The 16,901-nt window shown below is 48.9% G+C and overlaps 1 protein-coding gene across 2 annotated transcripts in view; it reads left to right on the top strand.

Annotated features, from left to right (window-relative positions):
• The first annotated feature begins 11,387 nt into the window (after window positions 1-11,387).
• Tmem163 (transmembrane protein 163) overlaps window positions 11,388-16,901 on the top strand; it is a 154,069-nt gene continuing 148,555 nt past the window's right edge. For both annotated transcript variants that reach the window (XM_051204071.1, XM_051204070.1), the window contains exon 1: window positions 11,388-11,593. In XM_051204071.1, coding sequence (XP_051060028.1) covers window positions 11,401-11,593 — 193 coding nt within the window. In that variant the 5' untranslated portion in view covers window positions 11,388-11,400. The remainder of the gene's footprint in view (window positions 11,594-16,901) is intronic.

Here is a 16,901-nt window from a genome sequence, read left to right as displayed (position 1 = left end):
TGTATTTTTTCTAGGATCTAGATTTTCCACATGTAGACCTCCATAAAACCTCTTGTGGATGACTCAAGGTGCAGTACCAGAGTAGACAACTTGTGTAGTCTGTTGAAGACTCAGCTTCCATCCCTAGAACCACCAACCAGCCAGCCAGCCAACCAACTAATCAAACAGCCAAGCAAGCAAGCAAGCAAGCAAGCAAGCAAGCAAGCAAGCAAGCAAGCAAGTAACCCACTCACCCACCCATCCATCCAACCACCCAGCTAACCAACCAGGCAGTCAAACAGGCATCCATCCATCCATCCATCCATCCATCCAATGAGCCAATCAACCAATATTAAAGATCAAGTCCATAGGCGTTATTATAGTGAAGGATGGCTTCAACAGCAACAGGCCCAGAATGGCAATGACTATAGGAAAAATGTACAGTCTCAATTAGCAAGAAGTACTAAAGTAGTGTAGTGTGGGAGGTGTAGTTCATAGGGAGGTGTAGTTCATAGGGAGGTGTAGTTCATAGGGAGGTGTAGTTCATAGGGAGGTGTAGTTCATAGGGAGGTGTAGTTCATAGGGAGGTGTAGTTCATAGGGAGGTGTAGTTCATAGGGAGAACATTTAGCTGAGCTTGTGTGAAGCCCTGGGTTACACCCCCAGTGCCAGAAAAATCAGATCCTTTTTGATTTGTAAAAACTTCTCATATTCATTTAGCTCCCCTTTTGTTACAAAGTGGCTGCAGTGGCTCCGGATCTTGCGTACTGGTATGACAGCATCTAACAGAATGGGAGGAATTTTTCTATAAAGGGATTTTTGCTTTATTTGTTTGTGTGGTGAGTGCGTATGTGTGCCACTGTGTGTGTGTGTGTGTGTGTGTGTGCCACTGTGTGTGTGTGAGTTTCTGTGTGTGTGTGTGTGTGAGAGAGAGAGAGAGCTACTGTGTGTGTGTAAGCCACTGTGTGAGCCACCATGTGTGTGTATGTGTGTGTGTGTGTGAGCCACTGTGTGTATGTGTATGTGAGAGAGAGACTATGTGTGTGTGTGAGCCACCGTGTGTGTGTGTGTGTGTGTGAGCCACTGTGTGTGTGTTTCTGTGTGTGTGTGTGTGTGAGAGAGAGAGAGCTACTGTGTGTGTGTGAGAGCTACTGTGTGTGTGTAAGCCACTGTGTGAGCCACCATGTGTGTGTGTGTGTGTGTGTGAGCCACTGTGTGTATGTGTATGTGAGAGAGAGACTATGTGTGTGTGTGAGCCACCGTGTGTGTGTGTGTGTGTGTGTGTGTGTGAGCCACTGTGTGTGTGAGTTTCTGTGTGTGTGTGTGAGAGAGAGAGAGAGCTACTGTGTGTGTGTGAGAGCTACTGTGTGTGTGTAAGCCACTGTGTGAGCCACCATGTGTGTGTGTGTGTGTGCGTGAGCCACTGTGTGTATGTGTATGTGAGAGAGAGACTATGTGTGTGTGTGAGCCACTGTGTGTGTGTGTGTGTGTGAGCCACTGTGTGTGTGAGTTTCTGTGTGTGTGTGTGTGTGAGAGAGAGAGCTACTGTGTGTGTGTGAGAGCTACTGTGTGTGTGTAAGCCACTGTGTGAGCCACCATGTATGTGTATGTGTGTGTGTGTGTGAGCCACTGTGTGTATGTGTATGTGAGAGACTATGTGTGTGTGTGAGCCACCGTGTGTGTGTGTGTGAGCCACTGTGTGTGTGTGTTTCTGTGTGTGTGTGTGAGAGAGAGAGAGAGCTACTGTGTGTGTGAGAGAGCTACTGTGTGTGTGTAAGCCACTGTGTGAGCCACCATGTATGTGTATGTGTGTGTGTGTGTGAGCCACTGTGTGTATGTGTATGTGAGAGAGAGACTATGTGTGTGTGTGAGCCACCGTGTGTGTGTGAGCCACCGTGTGTGTGTGAGCCACTGTGTGTGTGTGTGTGAGAGAGAGAGAGCTACTGTGTGTGTGAGAGAGCTACTGTGTGTGTGTAAGCCACTGTGTGAGCCACCATGTGTGTGTGTGTGTGTGTGTGAACCACTGTGTGTATGTGTATGTGAGAGAGAGACTATGTGTGTGTGTGAGCCACCGTGTGTGTGTGTGTGTGTGTGTGAGCCACTGTGTGTGTGTGTTTCTGTGTGTGTGTGTGAGAGAGAGAGCTACTGTGTGTGTGAGAGAGCTACTGTGTGTGTGTAAGCCACTGTGTGAGCCACCATGTGTGTGTATGTGTGTGTGTGTGTGTGTGAGCCACTGTGTGTATGTGTATGTGAGAGAGAGACTATGTGTGTGTGTGTGTGTTAAGTAGGTCAGAGGACATGTAGGTCCCAGGGATTGAACTCAGGTACTTAGCAGCTGGCACCCTTATCTGCTGATCCATTTTGCTGGCCCCAGACTTTGTTCAGTGCGCCTTTTGGTTCCTTTTTCCCTGTGTACGCCTGCTACCACATTCCCTTTTCTGTTTATTTACTGTGTCACAGGACTACGTTCATATCACTCACTCATTGGTAGCCCTTAGGATGGGCTCTGAGTAAGATCTCTATTTGGTGTGTGAATGTGAGCCAGATTTTCAAGGAAGAGGATTTCTGAGCATTCAGGGGTGACATGCTCTGTTGAGGAGTGGCCTTGATCTCCCTAGTCACACAGGCATTTAGTACTGATTTGTGGAAATAAACTTGAAATGTGTGTGAGCTGACATTCAAAAAAAGGCACACCTATTTAAAGGTCCTATGAAGCAGACTAACTGATTAGGATTTTTGTGATTATGGAGGGTTGGAATGATGCAGGTCCAGAACCAAATTATTTTGAACTATCTTAATGCCTCTTAATAGCCATTCATTGCCTCCCTCTGTTCTGAACTAATATCTACCCCCGTGACTACCTGTGTAGATACCCCTGAGACAAATCCTAGCAGAATGCACAGGCAGAGGAGGGAGGGAAAACTGTAGTTGGTATGTAAAATTAAAAAAAAAAAAAAAAGAGAGAGAGAGAGAGAGAGAGAGCCTGGATTACAGAGCAAGTTCAAGGTATCTAGGGTTCCATAGGGAAACCCTGACTTGAAAATCAAATTCAAAAACAAACAAAAAATAATCAAGAAGAAAAGAAAATGTCTTAATTTAAGACTCTGGTCTGTTTCTGTGAAAACTTCATGAGACCGCTTTCATGGTGACGCACCGCATTTGGGTATTCTACCTCTGGGCTCCCAGACCATGGTCACTCATACTCAGCCCCAGAACAAACCATTTCTCACTCCTTCGGAGATGGGAGCTGCGTTTTCAGGTAGTCAGTTTGACTTTTTATTTATTTAGTTTTGAGACAAGATCTTGCTGTACAGCCCAGGCTGGCTTTGAACTCTCAATCCCCCTGCCTCTACCTCGTGAGTACTGGGATTACAGACGTGTGTTAACATGCTTGGCCTGGAATCTGTACTTACTGCGAGTCATTTTTTATTCATCACTGCTGTCCCGTGGGTTTCCTAAGGACCAGCTTCCAGATGTCTGGCTTTCCCGTGACCGCAGGACGGCGCGTCAGTCATGCAACCCTCAGGACTCTGATGTTCCCAGGACAGACAGACATGCTCCATTCCTTCCAGATGGAGGCCATGTCCGTCTCCAGCAGGGTTCCAATACAAAGGTCCTTCAGACCTCCTGCGAGCGCTCCTCTTCCCGTCCCTCTATCAAAGCACCCTGCCCACCCCACCCCCCAACAGTCCTGGAGGTTTCTGTGAGTGTGGCTCCTTGAAGTGTTTCCTTTTTTTTTACCCAAGGAGAGTTACTCACATTTCCCCAATTTAGACTTCTCACCACAGGTAATTTTCATCTTGATTCTTTTAGGAGCCTGGATGGTGGCTTCTCATGTGGGCACTCACATCTATTTCAGCGTGGTCGGAGAATGTCAGCTGTGACGCCGTGTCCTTTTTGGGAGTCGCTGCAGAGGGTGCCGAAAGAGGAGGGTGTTGCAGGTGACCTCCTGAGGTCCTCAAGAGGACACGTCTTCACCAACCGGGCAGGTCTTCCCGACAATGGGGAGGACACAAGGTCTGTGGTCACTATGTCACATCCTGGGGACTCTGTAGTTACCTTTCATGTGCCCCGCAAGACGGCAGAGGGTGTCTATATTTTCATTATTGCTGCGACAAAATATCTCACAGGAGCAACTTGAGGATGGAAGGGTTTGGCTTGACTCCGTTTGGGGGATGCTGTCTGCGTCATGATGGGAAAGGTGTGGTGGCGTGAGCGTGAGGCAGCTGCTCACGTGTCATCCCAGTCAGCGAGAGAGAGATGGATGCTGCGTTCAGCTCGCTTCCCTTTTTGCTTAGTCAGGACCCCAATCATGAGATGGTGCTGCCCACAGCAAGGGCTGATCTCCCCACTTCAACTAATTCAATCTAGAAACTTCTCAAGTAGACATGCCTAGAGGTTTGTTTCCATGACAATTCTGGACCGCATTAACTTGGCGATCAAGATTAACCATTAGCTTCTTGGTAGCCCACTTGCGGTTGTGGAAACTGGAGAGACCGGCCTAGATGGGAGGCAAATCCTCAAGTGCTCACTGGACATCTGCTTTTACTAGGGCATTCTTCACGTTCTTGTGGAGTCAGGCTAGATGTCCACGGGCCATCTAGAAGAGGCTGACCTGCACATCAATAGTAACCATGAACCTGGGGTCCTGGGACCATGACAGTGCCGCAATGTCCCAACAGGAGGAGCTGGGAATATGCTGGTGGCAGCAGAATGGGACATGTGTGGCAGAGATGGGCGGTAGGGTTGGGGACCCTCCGCTTCCTTTGGCCTTAGAACTGGGAGCCGCTTTTTTTCAGAGACTCTCACTTTGGGCCTGGCATTTACAAAGAATTCTGGCTAAAAGCGGCCAGACTGAGTCCTCGGTCTTGAACCTGGTCAGAAATAGAAAGATTGACAGCTCTCTTCTCCACACACTGCTGTTCTGGGAGCTGGAATGACACAATAAATTCCAAGGTTTTTTTTTTTTTTTTTAACTCTTCTTTGTCTGAAATGATATTATCTTTCCACTGGAAAAAAAACCTGCAGAGCATTCTTTCCTCACAGCTTGCGGGAGAAGGTAGGCTCTGGCTAGCACTGTAAGAATTCTGCCTTTACCCAATACAGACAGTGAAGCCTGAAGTGAGGCCGCATGCATGAGGAAGCCACACTAGTTCCAAGGACTCAGTGTCTGCTGTGAGTATATGTGTGCATGTACATATGGGTGTGTACACGTATGTGCACCCATGTGCGTACGTGTATGCGTGTGGGCATGTATATGATCATCTGCATGTGTATACTTGGGTCTGCCTTGTGTGCGTGAAACTGTGGGTGCGTGTCTGTGTCTGGTGCTAAGGATCAAACTCAAGGCCTCTCACAAGCTCAACAAGAACCCTATCAGCGAAGCTACATCCGTTACCTATTTATATTCTACTTACAGAGTGTGTAGCCAGCCCAGCTCCCTTGTTTGCTGGGCTGATCCAGCAGAGACAAGTGGTCACAGGCTCAGGGCCAGTGGTGGCTGTCCCTGTGTAGAACAACATCACTGGGAAGAAGGGTTACTGAATGTGGGAGGGGGTGGAGAGTGATCTGTACCCCTCTCTCCCATCCCCAGGCCATCTCCCAGGGGCCGCCTCCTTCTCCCATCCTGCTTAAACTAGAAAATGTGAATCAGCTATGTTTTCCAGGCAATGGCAAGAGACCGAAAGAAAATGTGTCAAAGGGCTACGTGTGGTTATTAGTGATGAATGCGAGTATAGATTATTTAGTTTTCTTTACTTGAGACAGCTGCCCTCGAAGTCATGACAGTCCTGCCCTAGACTCCCAAGTGCTGGGGATCAGAGACAGGACATACACACTTAGCCATAGTTGATATCGATTCTTCCCAATTGCCTTCCTGTAGGAGTCGGTGCCATACTGTCTATGCGGAGATCAGGGGATAATATGAGGGAGTTGGTTCTCTTTCTACATTATGGGCTCTGGGGATGGAACTCAGGTTGTCAGTCTGGGTAGCAAGTGCCTTTAACCTCTGAGCCTTGTGGTATACGAGGGGGACTAGTTCCAGGACTCTTACACACGCATCAAAGTCCCTCTTATAAAATGATGCAGTATTCATGCATTTCTTCCTGTATACCGTAAATCATCGCTAGGCTGCTCACTCACTGTCTTAGTTTCATTTCCTGTTGTGACCGGATAGCCTGATAAAAGCAACTCGGGGAGGAAGAATTTCTTTTAAAAGCTCCCAGTTCCAGGTCCTAGTTTTGGGGAAGTCAAGGCAGCAGGGATTTGAAACAGCTGCTCACATCCACAGTGAGAAGCAGAGAGAGAAAGAATCCTGACATGCCTACTGTCTCCACTATTAGCCCAGGATCCCAAACTAGGGGATGGTACCGCCTACCATGGGCTCAGTCTTCCCACATCATTTAGTAACTATGCTAATCCTCTACAGACATGCCCACATGATCTAGAACAGTGGTTCTCAACCTTCCTAATGTTGACACCCTTTCATTACTGTTCCTCATGTTTGTGACCCCAAACCATAAAATTATTTCATTGCTACTTCATAACTGTAATTTTGCTACTGTAATGAATTGTAATATAAATTCGTGACATGCAGGTTGAGAACCACTGATCTAGACAGTGTTTTTTTTACTAAGACTCTCTTTTCTGGGGATTTTAGCTTGTGTCACTTTGACAACCAACCTCTACACTCATAATAAAGTTACTGTTAATGTAAATGGTTGTTACAATGTATTGTTTAGGAATAATGAGAAAAAACTTCTCTGGGTAGGGGAGGTAACTCAGTGTGCTTGCTGTGTAAGCATGGGGGCCTGAACTCAATCCCTAGAACCTATTATTTTAAAAGCTGTTGAGGCGGCACACTGGAGGGGGAGAGACAGGTGGATCCCATTGAGCCTACGTGGTGAGTTCCAGGCCAGTGAAAGACCCTGTCCTAAAAATGAAAAGTAGATGGTGTTTGAGAAACAGTATATGAGGTTGTCCTCTGACCAACACACACACACACACACACACACACACACACACACACACACACACACACAAGCAGGGGGAAAGAGAAGAGAGACCTACGCAGGTTCAGTGGAAGTACAATTTAAAAACTTTTACTGTGGCCTGTGGTTAGTGGAATCCACCGCCCCAGAGCCCATTGGCCTGGAGGGCCGACAGCAGAATGTTTTGCAGGCAAAACCTCTAAAATAAATAATGCTCCTAATAAATGTGTCATCTCTCTAAATGTTCTGTAGTCATGACCTAGTTTGTGGTTTTTTTTTTTTTTTTTTTTTTTTATGAGAAAGAGTTTATAAATGTAGCACTCCCTAGTGCAACCACTGTTCACATACATACACACTTGCCAGTCTTCAAGCTATCTTAGGGTTCTCCCTGTAGATGCTGCTGGGGTCGACTCTGGCCCCAGCACAGACATTCCAGTATGGCACAGCTAGCTCCTTGCCCCACCCAGCCCCGGGCACATGCTCTTCAATGTTGCTTGAGTTTATAGGAGACATAAAAGCGGGGACTGGGTGCTCATCTGGCTTAGTTGGCAGAGTGCTTGTCTAGCATGGAAAAAGCCCTGGGTATGAAGTCCTGCCTTCGCCCTTCAGCATTCCATAAGCTGGGCACTGTAGCATAGGTCTGCAACACCAGTACCTGAAAGGTGGTAGGTAGCAGGAGGATCAGAAGTTCAAAGTTAACCTTGGGTATATAGTGACTGCCAGGCCAGCCTCGGATACATGATATCCTGTCTCAAACAAAATAAAACAAAGTAGCCTTCATTGTTTAGAACAGTTTTTAGTTTGCACAAAACTTAAATGTTATCATGGACTTCCCTGTGTCCCTGTTCTTTTCTTAATGCCTTTCTTGGTTCATTTATTGTAACCATGCCGTGCCTCCTTCCCAGCTTCTTGCTGGGAATGATTTTCTGTCTTTAAAAAAAAATCATTTTAAAAAGATTTAATTTATTATTTTTAATTATGTGTATCCGTGTGTGTTTGTGTGTGGATTTGTGTACAACTGTAAGTGTCCTTGGAGGTCAGAAGGGAGCATCAGATCCCCTGGAGCTGGGGCTGCAGATGGTTATGGGTTGTTCAACATGGGTGTTAAGAATTGAACTCTGGTCCTTTGCATGCCTCTGGTCTCTCTCTTTCCTCCACTCTGTACAGTTCTTTAGGACCACTCACTGTTGTGACTGTGAAATGAGTCTATGGGTAATACATATCTAATTTAAAAATCAATATAATGATCTCTCTGATAGCAGAGGAACAGAAGTAGCACCATACATAATTAACGTGCATTTGCCATGATAAATGACCACTCAGAACTGTTCTGGAAGCCAGCAGTGCTCACGTGTCTGTTATCTGCGTGTGATTTGGGAGCAGGAGGATGACAAGACTCTAGGATATTATTGGCATTGTTTTTTTTCCTCCATGTTTTGGGCGTTGAAATAAAGTCTCAATAAATATATTCATAAGCACACGTGGAATCTCTTGGCCTGTGGCAGCTGTACATAAGACGGACATAGATATGCTGAGTGCTGACTCAGATGTGGTGACTGGAACTGCCTTCCATGTCTTGATTTCCCAAAATTAGAAGAGTTCTGCCTAAGTTAGGGTTTCTATTGCTGCGATGAAACACCATGACCACAAAGTAAATCGGGGAGGAAAGGGTTAATTTTGGCTTACATTTCCACACTGCCCTTCTTCACCAAAGGAAGTCAGGACAGGAGCTCAAGCAGGGCAGGAACCTGGAGGCAGGAGCTGATACAGGTCTGTGGAGGGGTGCTGCTTACTGACTTGCTCCCCATGGCTTGCTCAGCCTGCTTTCTTATAGAACACAGGACCACCTGCCCAGGGATGGCCCTACCAGAAACTGTCGGGGCCTTTCTCCCAGAGATAACTCCAGCTTTGTTGACACAAGGGTAGCCAGCACCAGTTCCATCTTCCTAGTGTTACTTGTTAGTTTTAGTTCTAGAAAATTCTGTGTACATTCAAAAGATGGTAGCATAGTTCATGTTCACATATAAAACACAGTTGAAGTTCTAATGTGATTGGAAGCACGTTTTCTCAGAATGAAAGATCCAGGCTGGCTTACCCACGTCTCCCCTGGCCTCAAAGAAAGCACTTGCATTTCTCCACAGTGTCCCCTAGGCGGCGGAGCTGCTGCGAATTGTGTGTTTTTCTGAACTGGGAGGGAATGCTTCTGAAACATTAAGGTGCGGGCTCACCGTCGCCCTCCAAGAATACAACTAATATAATCTCCCAGTGAATCCGCAGGGGCTCTTTCCCCTCCTGGAGCGGGGGGGGGGGCTGGAGTATAAAAGGCAGGAGAAGCTTACAACAGCTCTTGCTTCTGAAACCCTCTTCCTCGCGTTCAAAGTCCTGACTGCTCTGGTACCGAACACGAGGAAGCATAACGAGCCCTAGTTTGCTCACCTTCACCTTTAAATGCGGGATGCTCTGGAAACAAAACCAAGTGAGGAACCAGAACAATGATTCTTTTAGGGAGCCTGCGGTACAGCGCGCGTGTGTGTTTGGAGGTGCAGCGGCGGGGGCGGGGTGGCGGTGTTCGGGGAGGGGCCCACGTTCTAAGACTTTTGACCAGTTCTCAAGATGAATTGAATCAGAGAGCAACGGAGAAATGCTTGTTAAAATACCAAACAAATAAGCACACACATAAAACAGATTGGAGGTGGGGATGAAGCTCCATGCTAAACCCAGTGCTAACTACCGGCCTCCTGTCCCCAGCACCACGGTGAAAAGGAAAACAGGATTTTCAGAGAGCACAAGAAGGAGGGAATGGAGTCTAAAAGAACACTCGCGCTAAGGTTTTAGCCAAGTCTGCCCTGACACAGCAGTCTGTGACACCGACCTCCAGCAGTGCGCAAGGCCTGCGTATTTTTGCTCTGGGGTAGCCAGGTGATACTCTGAGAGCCACCGACAGGACATCCAATGGAATAATAGGAAACAAGCCCGCCCCACCATGCAAGATATGAGAAGACAGGGGGACTCAACATTTAAAGCTTTGTTATCGAGGGCGGCATCAGAAGCAGAGGGTACAGACTGTGAGCGTGTGTGTGTGTGTGTGTGTGTGTGTGTGTGTGTGTGTGTGTGTGTGTGTGTGTGCCTGCCTTAAAGCTCAGCGAGCATGGCGTGAGTCTTTTTCCTTTGGGAAAAGAAGGGGCTGTTGAAATGACCTAGTTCGACGATTTCAGTGTATAGTTGAAATTATTGCTTTTTATAAATAAAAAGGAAGGGAGCTGGGATCACTCAGATCTAATCCCAACAAAATATGACCTCCCCATCTCCGAAACCCTGCAGTGACGTTTAAATCCTATCCAGACTTCCGTGTCACCAGCAGAGCGGAAACCAGAAAGGAAACCGGTTACTCGGGAAAGAAAACAAGGTGGATTCCCTTAAATGAAGGAATTGGCTCCTTAGAGCACTCAGATTAAATTTAGAGACTGGTATCAACCGATTGATAAAATCTAAACCCTGGAGAGCTCGGATGTGAACGCCATCAAAAGCGTGCCCAATCCATTAGGCAGCAGGTTCGCCTGCGGGTCTTCCCCGGGCCGGTCCTGTGGACCAGGTTGCAGCTTCGTCGGGGAGACCAGCCCCACCGCGCCAGGGTATGAAGTTGGCAGGGTCAGAGGTGGAGAACACAGATGATGCACCGGCAGACAGAGGAGTCTTCAAGGGGGACCGATCTTGGATGCTCAGAGACGGAAATGAGCTGGTGACAGACAGATGGATGGAAAAGGTCCAGGGAGAGTCGCAATGGGGGGAAGCCACTGTTCCAGCAACACCTCCATCTCTGTGGGTGGAGGGAAATTGGGAAGAGAGAGAAAGCCCTTTAAAGGCAGGGGACCCGTGGGCTTGGGGACAGGTGAATTCCGATACCGGCCTGGGCAGGCGGGGACCAGGCTCAGCCCCTGGAGCCTGCGTGGATTCGGGGGAGAGAGAGGGACGAGCCGCGACGCTCCCTCTCCTGCCCACGCGCGGCCACCGGCTCGGACCACTGCAGAGCAATTAGGGTGGAAGGGTTCGTCCTGGGCACCAATCCGCTACGCGAGTTGGGGGCGCGTCCTCCGTCACGCCCTCGCCCAGCCCTGCGCCAGCTTCAGACTGGTCCCCACGCCCCCTAACAGTCCTTCCGCGCGCCTGGCCCGTCCGGGGCCCTCCCTCTCCACCAGCCTCCGTGTATCGATCCCGGTGCCCGGGCTCAGCGCCTCGGGGCGGGTCCCTGCCGCCCGCACCTGCCCCCGGGGGCGGAGCGCATCGGCGACAGCGCGGCTCCAGCCTCCGCCACTCGCCGAGCTAGCGGCGGACCTGCCGCTCACGCGGTCGGCTTGAAGCTCTCTCTCCACGCCCTCGGTCCCTTGTCACTTCGGACTCGTGTCCCCATCGCGAGGATCTGCAGCCCCGGCGCCATGGAGCCAGCCCCGGGCAGCGAGCGCCGTAGTCCCCCTGGCCCCGGAGTCCCGCGGCCACCACCGCGGGGCCACGCGCCCTCGGCCGCCGCCCCCAGCCCGGCCCCGGTGAGCTCGTCAGTGCAGTCGGACGAGGAGAGGCAGCCTCGGATCAGTGAGAGCGGCCAGTTCAGCGACGGGCTGGAGGATCGAGGTGAGCTGCCACCGCCCCGGGTCCCTTCCCCTCCACCTCCCGGGAGCCACCTGTCCCCAGTACGCTGGAGTGAGCGCGGAGAGCAGAGATGACAGTCCTACTTCTCGAGATCCGTGCGAGCCAGGCAGCTACGCCTCCTGGGATCCCCCCTTTCCCGTTCCAGATCCCGGCGGGTGCCTTGTTCCGTGTCCGCGGGAAAAGTTTACAGACAGGGTTCTCTGTCGCTTATAGGGGACCTAGGGGTTTCCTCTCTGTGCTGGGAGACGTGGGTTCTAATGCATCCCTCCGCGCCGGCCCTGCCAGTCACCCAGGGAAACTTCTTGATTGATTAGTGGAGGGACGCCCCATAGGGTGGCAGCCAGGGTCTCCGTGGCCTCTGCACTCACCGGGGCCTGACACTCCCCGAGGTCCTGGGTCACAGCCGCACTGCCCTACAGTGTCAGTGTGCTGGCATAGCGGTTGGAGTTTGGGGGTTCTGGCCACTAACCTGGTCAGCATAGATGCTACCCAAAGCTGATACTTCTTGGAGAACGTGTGTTCAGATCTCAGAGTCCTTCCCTGGACGCTGGCCCGAGACCCGTGCATCTCCACTAAGGCATCCCCACCTCCCGCCCACCGCCACCATCCCCTTTGGGGGCCTACATGGAACACCAGGGCTCCCCCAGTCATCCCGCCTGGCTCCCTTTCCTCGCCCTGCCCTCGTGGCCCTCGGTTTGGATTCTTTGCATCTACTACACCTTTCCCCTTTCTTGCTGCTTCCGAATTGGACCCCTCGGAAATTATCAACGGTTCCGCTAAAACCGTTGGTGGCGGATTTGGTGTCTCTGCAGCCAGGCCCTTCCCAGGCAGGCTCTGTACACCTCTACTCTCTCTCTCTCTCTTTTTTCTTGGAAGCTTTCATCTGTCGACTGTAGAGTGCTTATATTATTTTAGTTCCAGCAGGTTTCTGTCCTATTCTTAGTACCTTGTGCATCTTTATAGTCTGGTTTCGTGTTGGGATGTAGGATCTCTTCCTTAGAGATTCCGAACTGTAGCGTGTGAAACAGGATGACATGGAAACAGATTTCCCAGAGAAGCGGCAGAGATGCTGTGCCGGGAAACTGGAGCTGCTCCAGACTGGAACGAGTTCTGCACCCGTGTTGCAGGTTCATTCCCCATCCCCACAGAACTGGATAGCCTTGGAGACAGGAGATTGGGCGGCATCATCAGAAACCCAGAAGAACCTCTTACCAATTCTGGGGTGTGAGAATTACCTTTACCCCGTGGTAACTCCTATTGCAAGATTTAAACATTTTGCATTGAAGAAAAGCAATGCCCGGGGTTGGGCTTCATTCTGTAGCATTGCGGGTTATCTGTAAGAGACGGCTAGTCTCTCCCAACCCCTGCAGAAGGACAGACGAGAAACCCATGCTAGGATGAATTGATATTTATCATTATCTAGAGGCCACGCTCCAGCGTTAAATTACACAAAAACAAAACAAAAACCTCTTCTGAGTACGTTCTTTAGGGGTTTCTGTCAGTGGTCAAATGAACTTCATTTTCTATTATATTGTGTCCTGAAAGCGTTTGCTGTTGATAAACCACTGCTGTGTGGACGCTTGCATATCACACACACTCTCTCTGTTAGGACGAATTGTGTGCCTCACAGAACCCAGGGTTCTATGCCGTTTCTGAGCTGTGACATTTCTTTTGTTTCACCCATTCCTGGCTGCAAAGAGTTAATGATAAATGAAGACTCCAGTTAAACAAATCAGAAGCCTCCTGGGAGCTTGGTTATAATATTTTATATGTTTGTGTTATTTTATTTATTTATTTATTTTGGTATTTCTTGGGAATGGTTCACGGCTTGTGGCCCTCTTCCCACCAGCGACAGGAACCTGGGAAGAGGAAAACTCCCTGGTCTCCAGCTCTCTCTCAGTGCTTTGGCTTTCTGCTAGGCCCTGTCCCTCACAGGGTGTGGGGGATGGGCTCTTCTGCTGTACCTTCCATACTATATTTTTGTGTGGACTTCCGACTTCCTTCTGAGCAGTAGAACCCTACAGCAGGCCGCTTCTTATCCCTATTGGAGAGTTTTTTTTTTTTTTTTTTTTTTTTTAAATAACTACTGTTTTGGGATTTTTTAAAAGAGATATTTTCTTCTTAGAAGTGATATGGGCTATTTCTCAGAATCCCAGGGAGCTCAAACCGCCCCAACACTCCTGTGACATCTGGTTGAGCCTGTGGTTCAGGAAGCAAGCAAGCACTATGTGGAACTTCAGGAACACACATACACACACACACACACACACACACACACACAGGCCCAATTGATCTTAGTGGTTCCCTCTCCCCATCTTTAATATCCATTTTTTTCTGCCATTTTGTCCCAAACCTTTGGATATGGCCTCACCTTACAGAGTTATAGACTTTATTTATCACCTTCCTTTAGCTGCCCTTCTCATTAAAACAAGCAAAAACACCTCTCTGCAGAGAATGAAAACTCAATGGCCTGGTGTGGTGATTCAGGCCTAGAACACCAGCACTTGGGAAATAGGAGCAATTGGATCACTGGGAGCTCACGGCCAGCCTGGGCTACTACGGAATTATGGGCCAGTTTTGAGTGCAGAGTGAGAAAAACATAGGAGAAATCAATGACTGATCCTTCAGACTACTGAGGAAATAACGCCTTCACATATATTTGTCTCTGCCTTCCTTCATTAACGTATCCCCTGGCATTGTCGGATCCACATTACGGAATTTAAATTGGGTTAGAATCCACTGTGGGAGCTGGCTGTGGGCACACGGGCCTGAGGTCTGTCTTAGTTTCTGCTGGGCTGGCCTGCCTGGCTCCTACTTGTGATACCCTGCTGTCTGAACCATCACTCCCACATTCCTGTAGCTTGTGAGGGTGCTAGCATCTATCTGGCATGGATGCAGAAAAGCTGACGCGGAGGCCAGTCATTTCTGAGCCCTTGTGGGTCATCATGTTGTACTTCCTTTGGGGGCATAAGAAATGACCATTCCTGGCATCAGCCATGCAGGCATCTGTGCGTGTATATGTTATTGGTGTGTGGGTGCACATGTGTAGAGGGCAGAGATAACTTCAAATGTCATTCCTCAAATGCTGTCAGCTTATTTTGAGAACAGATTCTCTCACTGATCCGGAACTGGTTCATTCCACTATTTGGCCAGTGAGTTTCCAGGGAGCCCAGCATGCACCACCATCCCTGGATTTTTGTAAAGCTTCTGGAGCCTAACTCAGGTTCTCATGTTTGTTTGGCAACTACTTTACCACTAAGCCACTCCTGAGCACCCCCAGCTGCATTTTTAGAAAGGAAATAAAGAGATAAGCTCAGTCAGAGTGGAAAGAGAAAATTCCTTCCTCTTTTGAAGTGTTTTCATTATAATGACTTTATATTCCCCACCCCCTCAACATTACAGCCTCCCAGGGGAGCCACAAGGAAGGTCAGATCTGGGGAAGGGACTCCAGTCCTGGCTCTGAAAACCCAGAAGCCATGGTAGCAGCAGCCCCCCCCCCCCCACAATGAGTTCCACTTGACTCTCTCACAGGGAATGCTGGTTCTGGTGGGAGGCCACGCACAGGCGTGGTCAGGGCCAGGTGTGCTGGTGAAACCAGCCAGCTCTGGAAGAAAAAAATGCTGCACAGCAGAACGGGCAGGGGGTGTACCCTGTAATGGCTGTTCTCTGTGGAAAAGTAAACCAGCTTCTTAGAGGGAACATGTTTTTGTCCCTGCTGGACGAACCACTTGAAATGGCTGCTGTCAGAACGCCTGGCAAATGAACCATTCACTTAAGCTGCTGCTTAAATGGTGTAGTTTCACTTCTCCTGAAACCAATGGACCAGGAAGAAAGCAAGATAGCATTCGTGTGTGTGTGTGTGTGTGTGTGTGTGTGTGTGTGTGTGTGTGTGTGTTGAGACAGGGTCTCTCTACTATGTAGCTCTGGTTGTCTTGGAACATACTATGTAGACCAAGCTGGCCTTGAACTCACAAGAATTGGCTTGCCTCTGCCTCCTGAGTTCTGGGACTAACAGGATACAATTTTGGGCAGTGGGGGGGGCTCAGAAAATGACCCCCCCCAATGCACTTTTGCCTGCTGGGTGCTCTGATCTGAAGGTTTCTAGAAAGCCTTAGAAGCAAAGCCTACTCTCCTTTTACTTCCTGTCCCCTTTGCACCCCAAGGCTGGCCATAGGAACCAGAATTCCAGGCTGTGGAGATGGTTGGGTTGTTAAGGCGCTTGCTTTGCAAGCGTGAGGACCTAAGTTGTACCCCCAGAACTCGGGTGAAAAAGTGCTGTGTGTGGTGGCATAATGCTTGTAACTCCAGCACTGAAGAGGTGGGGACAGGAACATCCCTGGGGCCCACGGGACAGCCAACTTAGTAGGTGAGCTCATAGCTGAGCGAGAGAATGCTGTCACAAAATATGTGGCAGATGGTATCAGAGGAACAACACCTGCGGTTAGCCTCTGACCTCTAAAAACATGTACACACATGTGAATATGAATTAAAAAATAGGAAAGAAACTCCAACCTTCTTCATTCAAAAATAACCATAAACCCAAGAATTATTGTTTTGTCCACCTCCCCTACCCCCCAGTGTAAGAGCTGGACACAGAGAAACTCTCTGACTGTCCTTGTCTAACACTGAATCAATCAAAAGACCTCATTCTGGAAGGGGCCCTGGGCCACACTCACCACGGCATTGGTGTCTTAGAGGCAACACTAAGACTTGGAGCAGACAGGTCTTGTTGAGTTTCTCTCCTTCATGCATCTCGTATCTAATCCCATCTCCTCAGGGATATGCACTTTTCATTGAATCTGAGCATCAGAATAGCTCCCCTTGGCTTTGGGGGTCTTCATTTCTGAAGCCGCCTATGTCATATAAGATTGATCTCTCCTTCTACCCCTCTCCCCCTCCTTTCCCTCCTCCCACCTCCCCCTTCTTCCTTCTCCCTTCTCTTTCCTTTCCATCTTCCCCTCCTTTCCTCTCACCTCTTCTTCTACCTTTCCCTCCCTTACTAATTGCTCACCTTACTAATTTTTGAGACAGAGTCTCATGTATCTCAGGCTGTATTCGAACTCTGTATGTATCTGAAGATGACTCCCATCCAAGTCTGCGATTTCAGCCATTCATCACTAGTTATACAATGTTATGAATGGAACCCAGGGCTGCAAACATGCTAGGAAAGTACTCTACTGACTGAGCTGCACCTCTAACCCATTACATAGATTTTGGTTTAAATATATCTGTTAGGAATTTTTACATTTTTTTTCTCATGTTAACCTGATTTGTCGTGTATCAGTCATGA

Source organism: Phodopus roborovskii, unplaced genomic scaffold (assembly GCF_943737965.1).
Source record: "Phodopus roborovskii unplaced genomic scaffold, PHOROB, whole genome shotgun sequence".
Classification (NCBI taxonomy): Eukaryota; Metazoa; Chordata; class Mammalia; order Rodentia; family Cricetidae; genus Phodopus; species Phodopus roborovskii.
The sequence above is the reverse complement of the archived record's forward strand: the minus strand, read 5'-3'. Positions and strand labels throughout refer to the sequence as shown.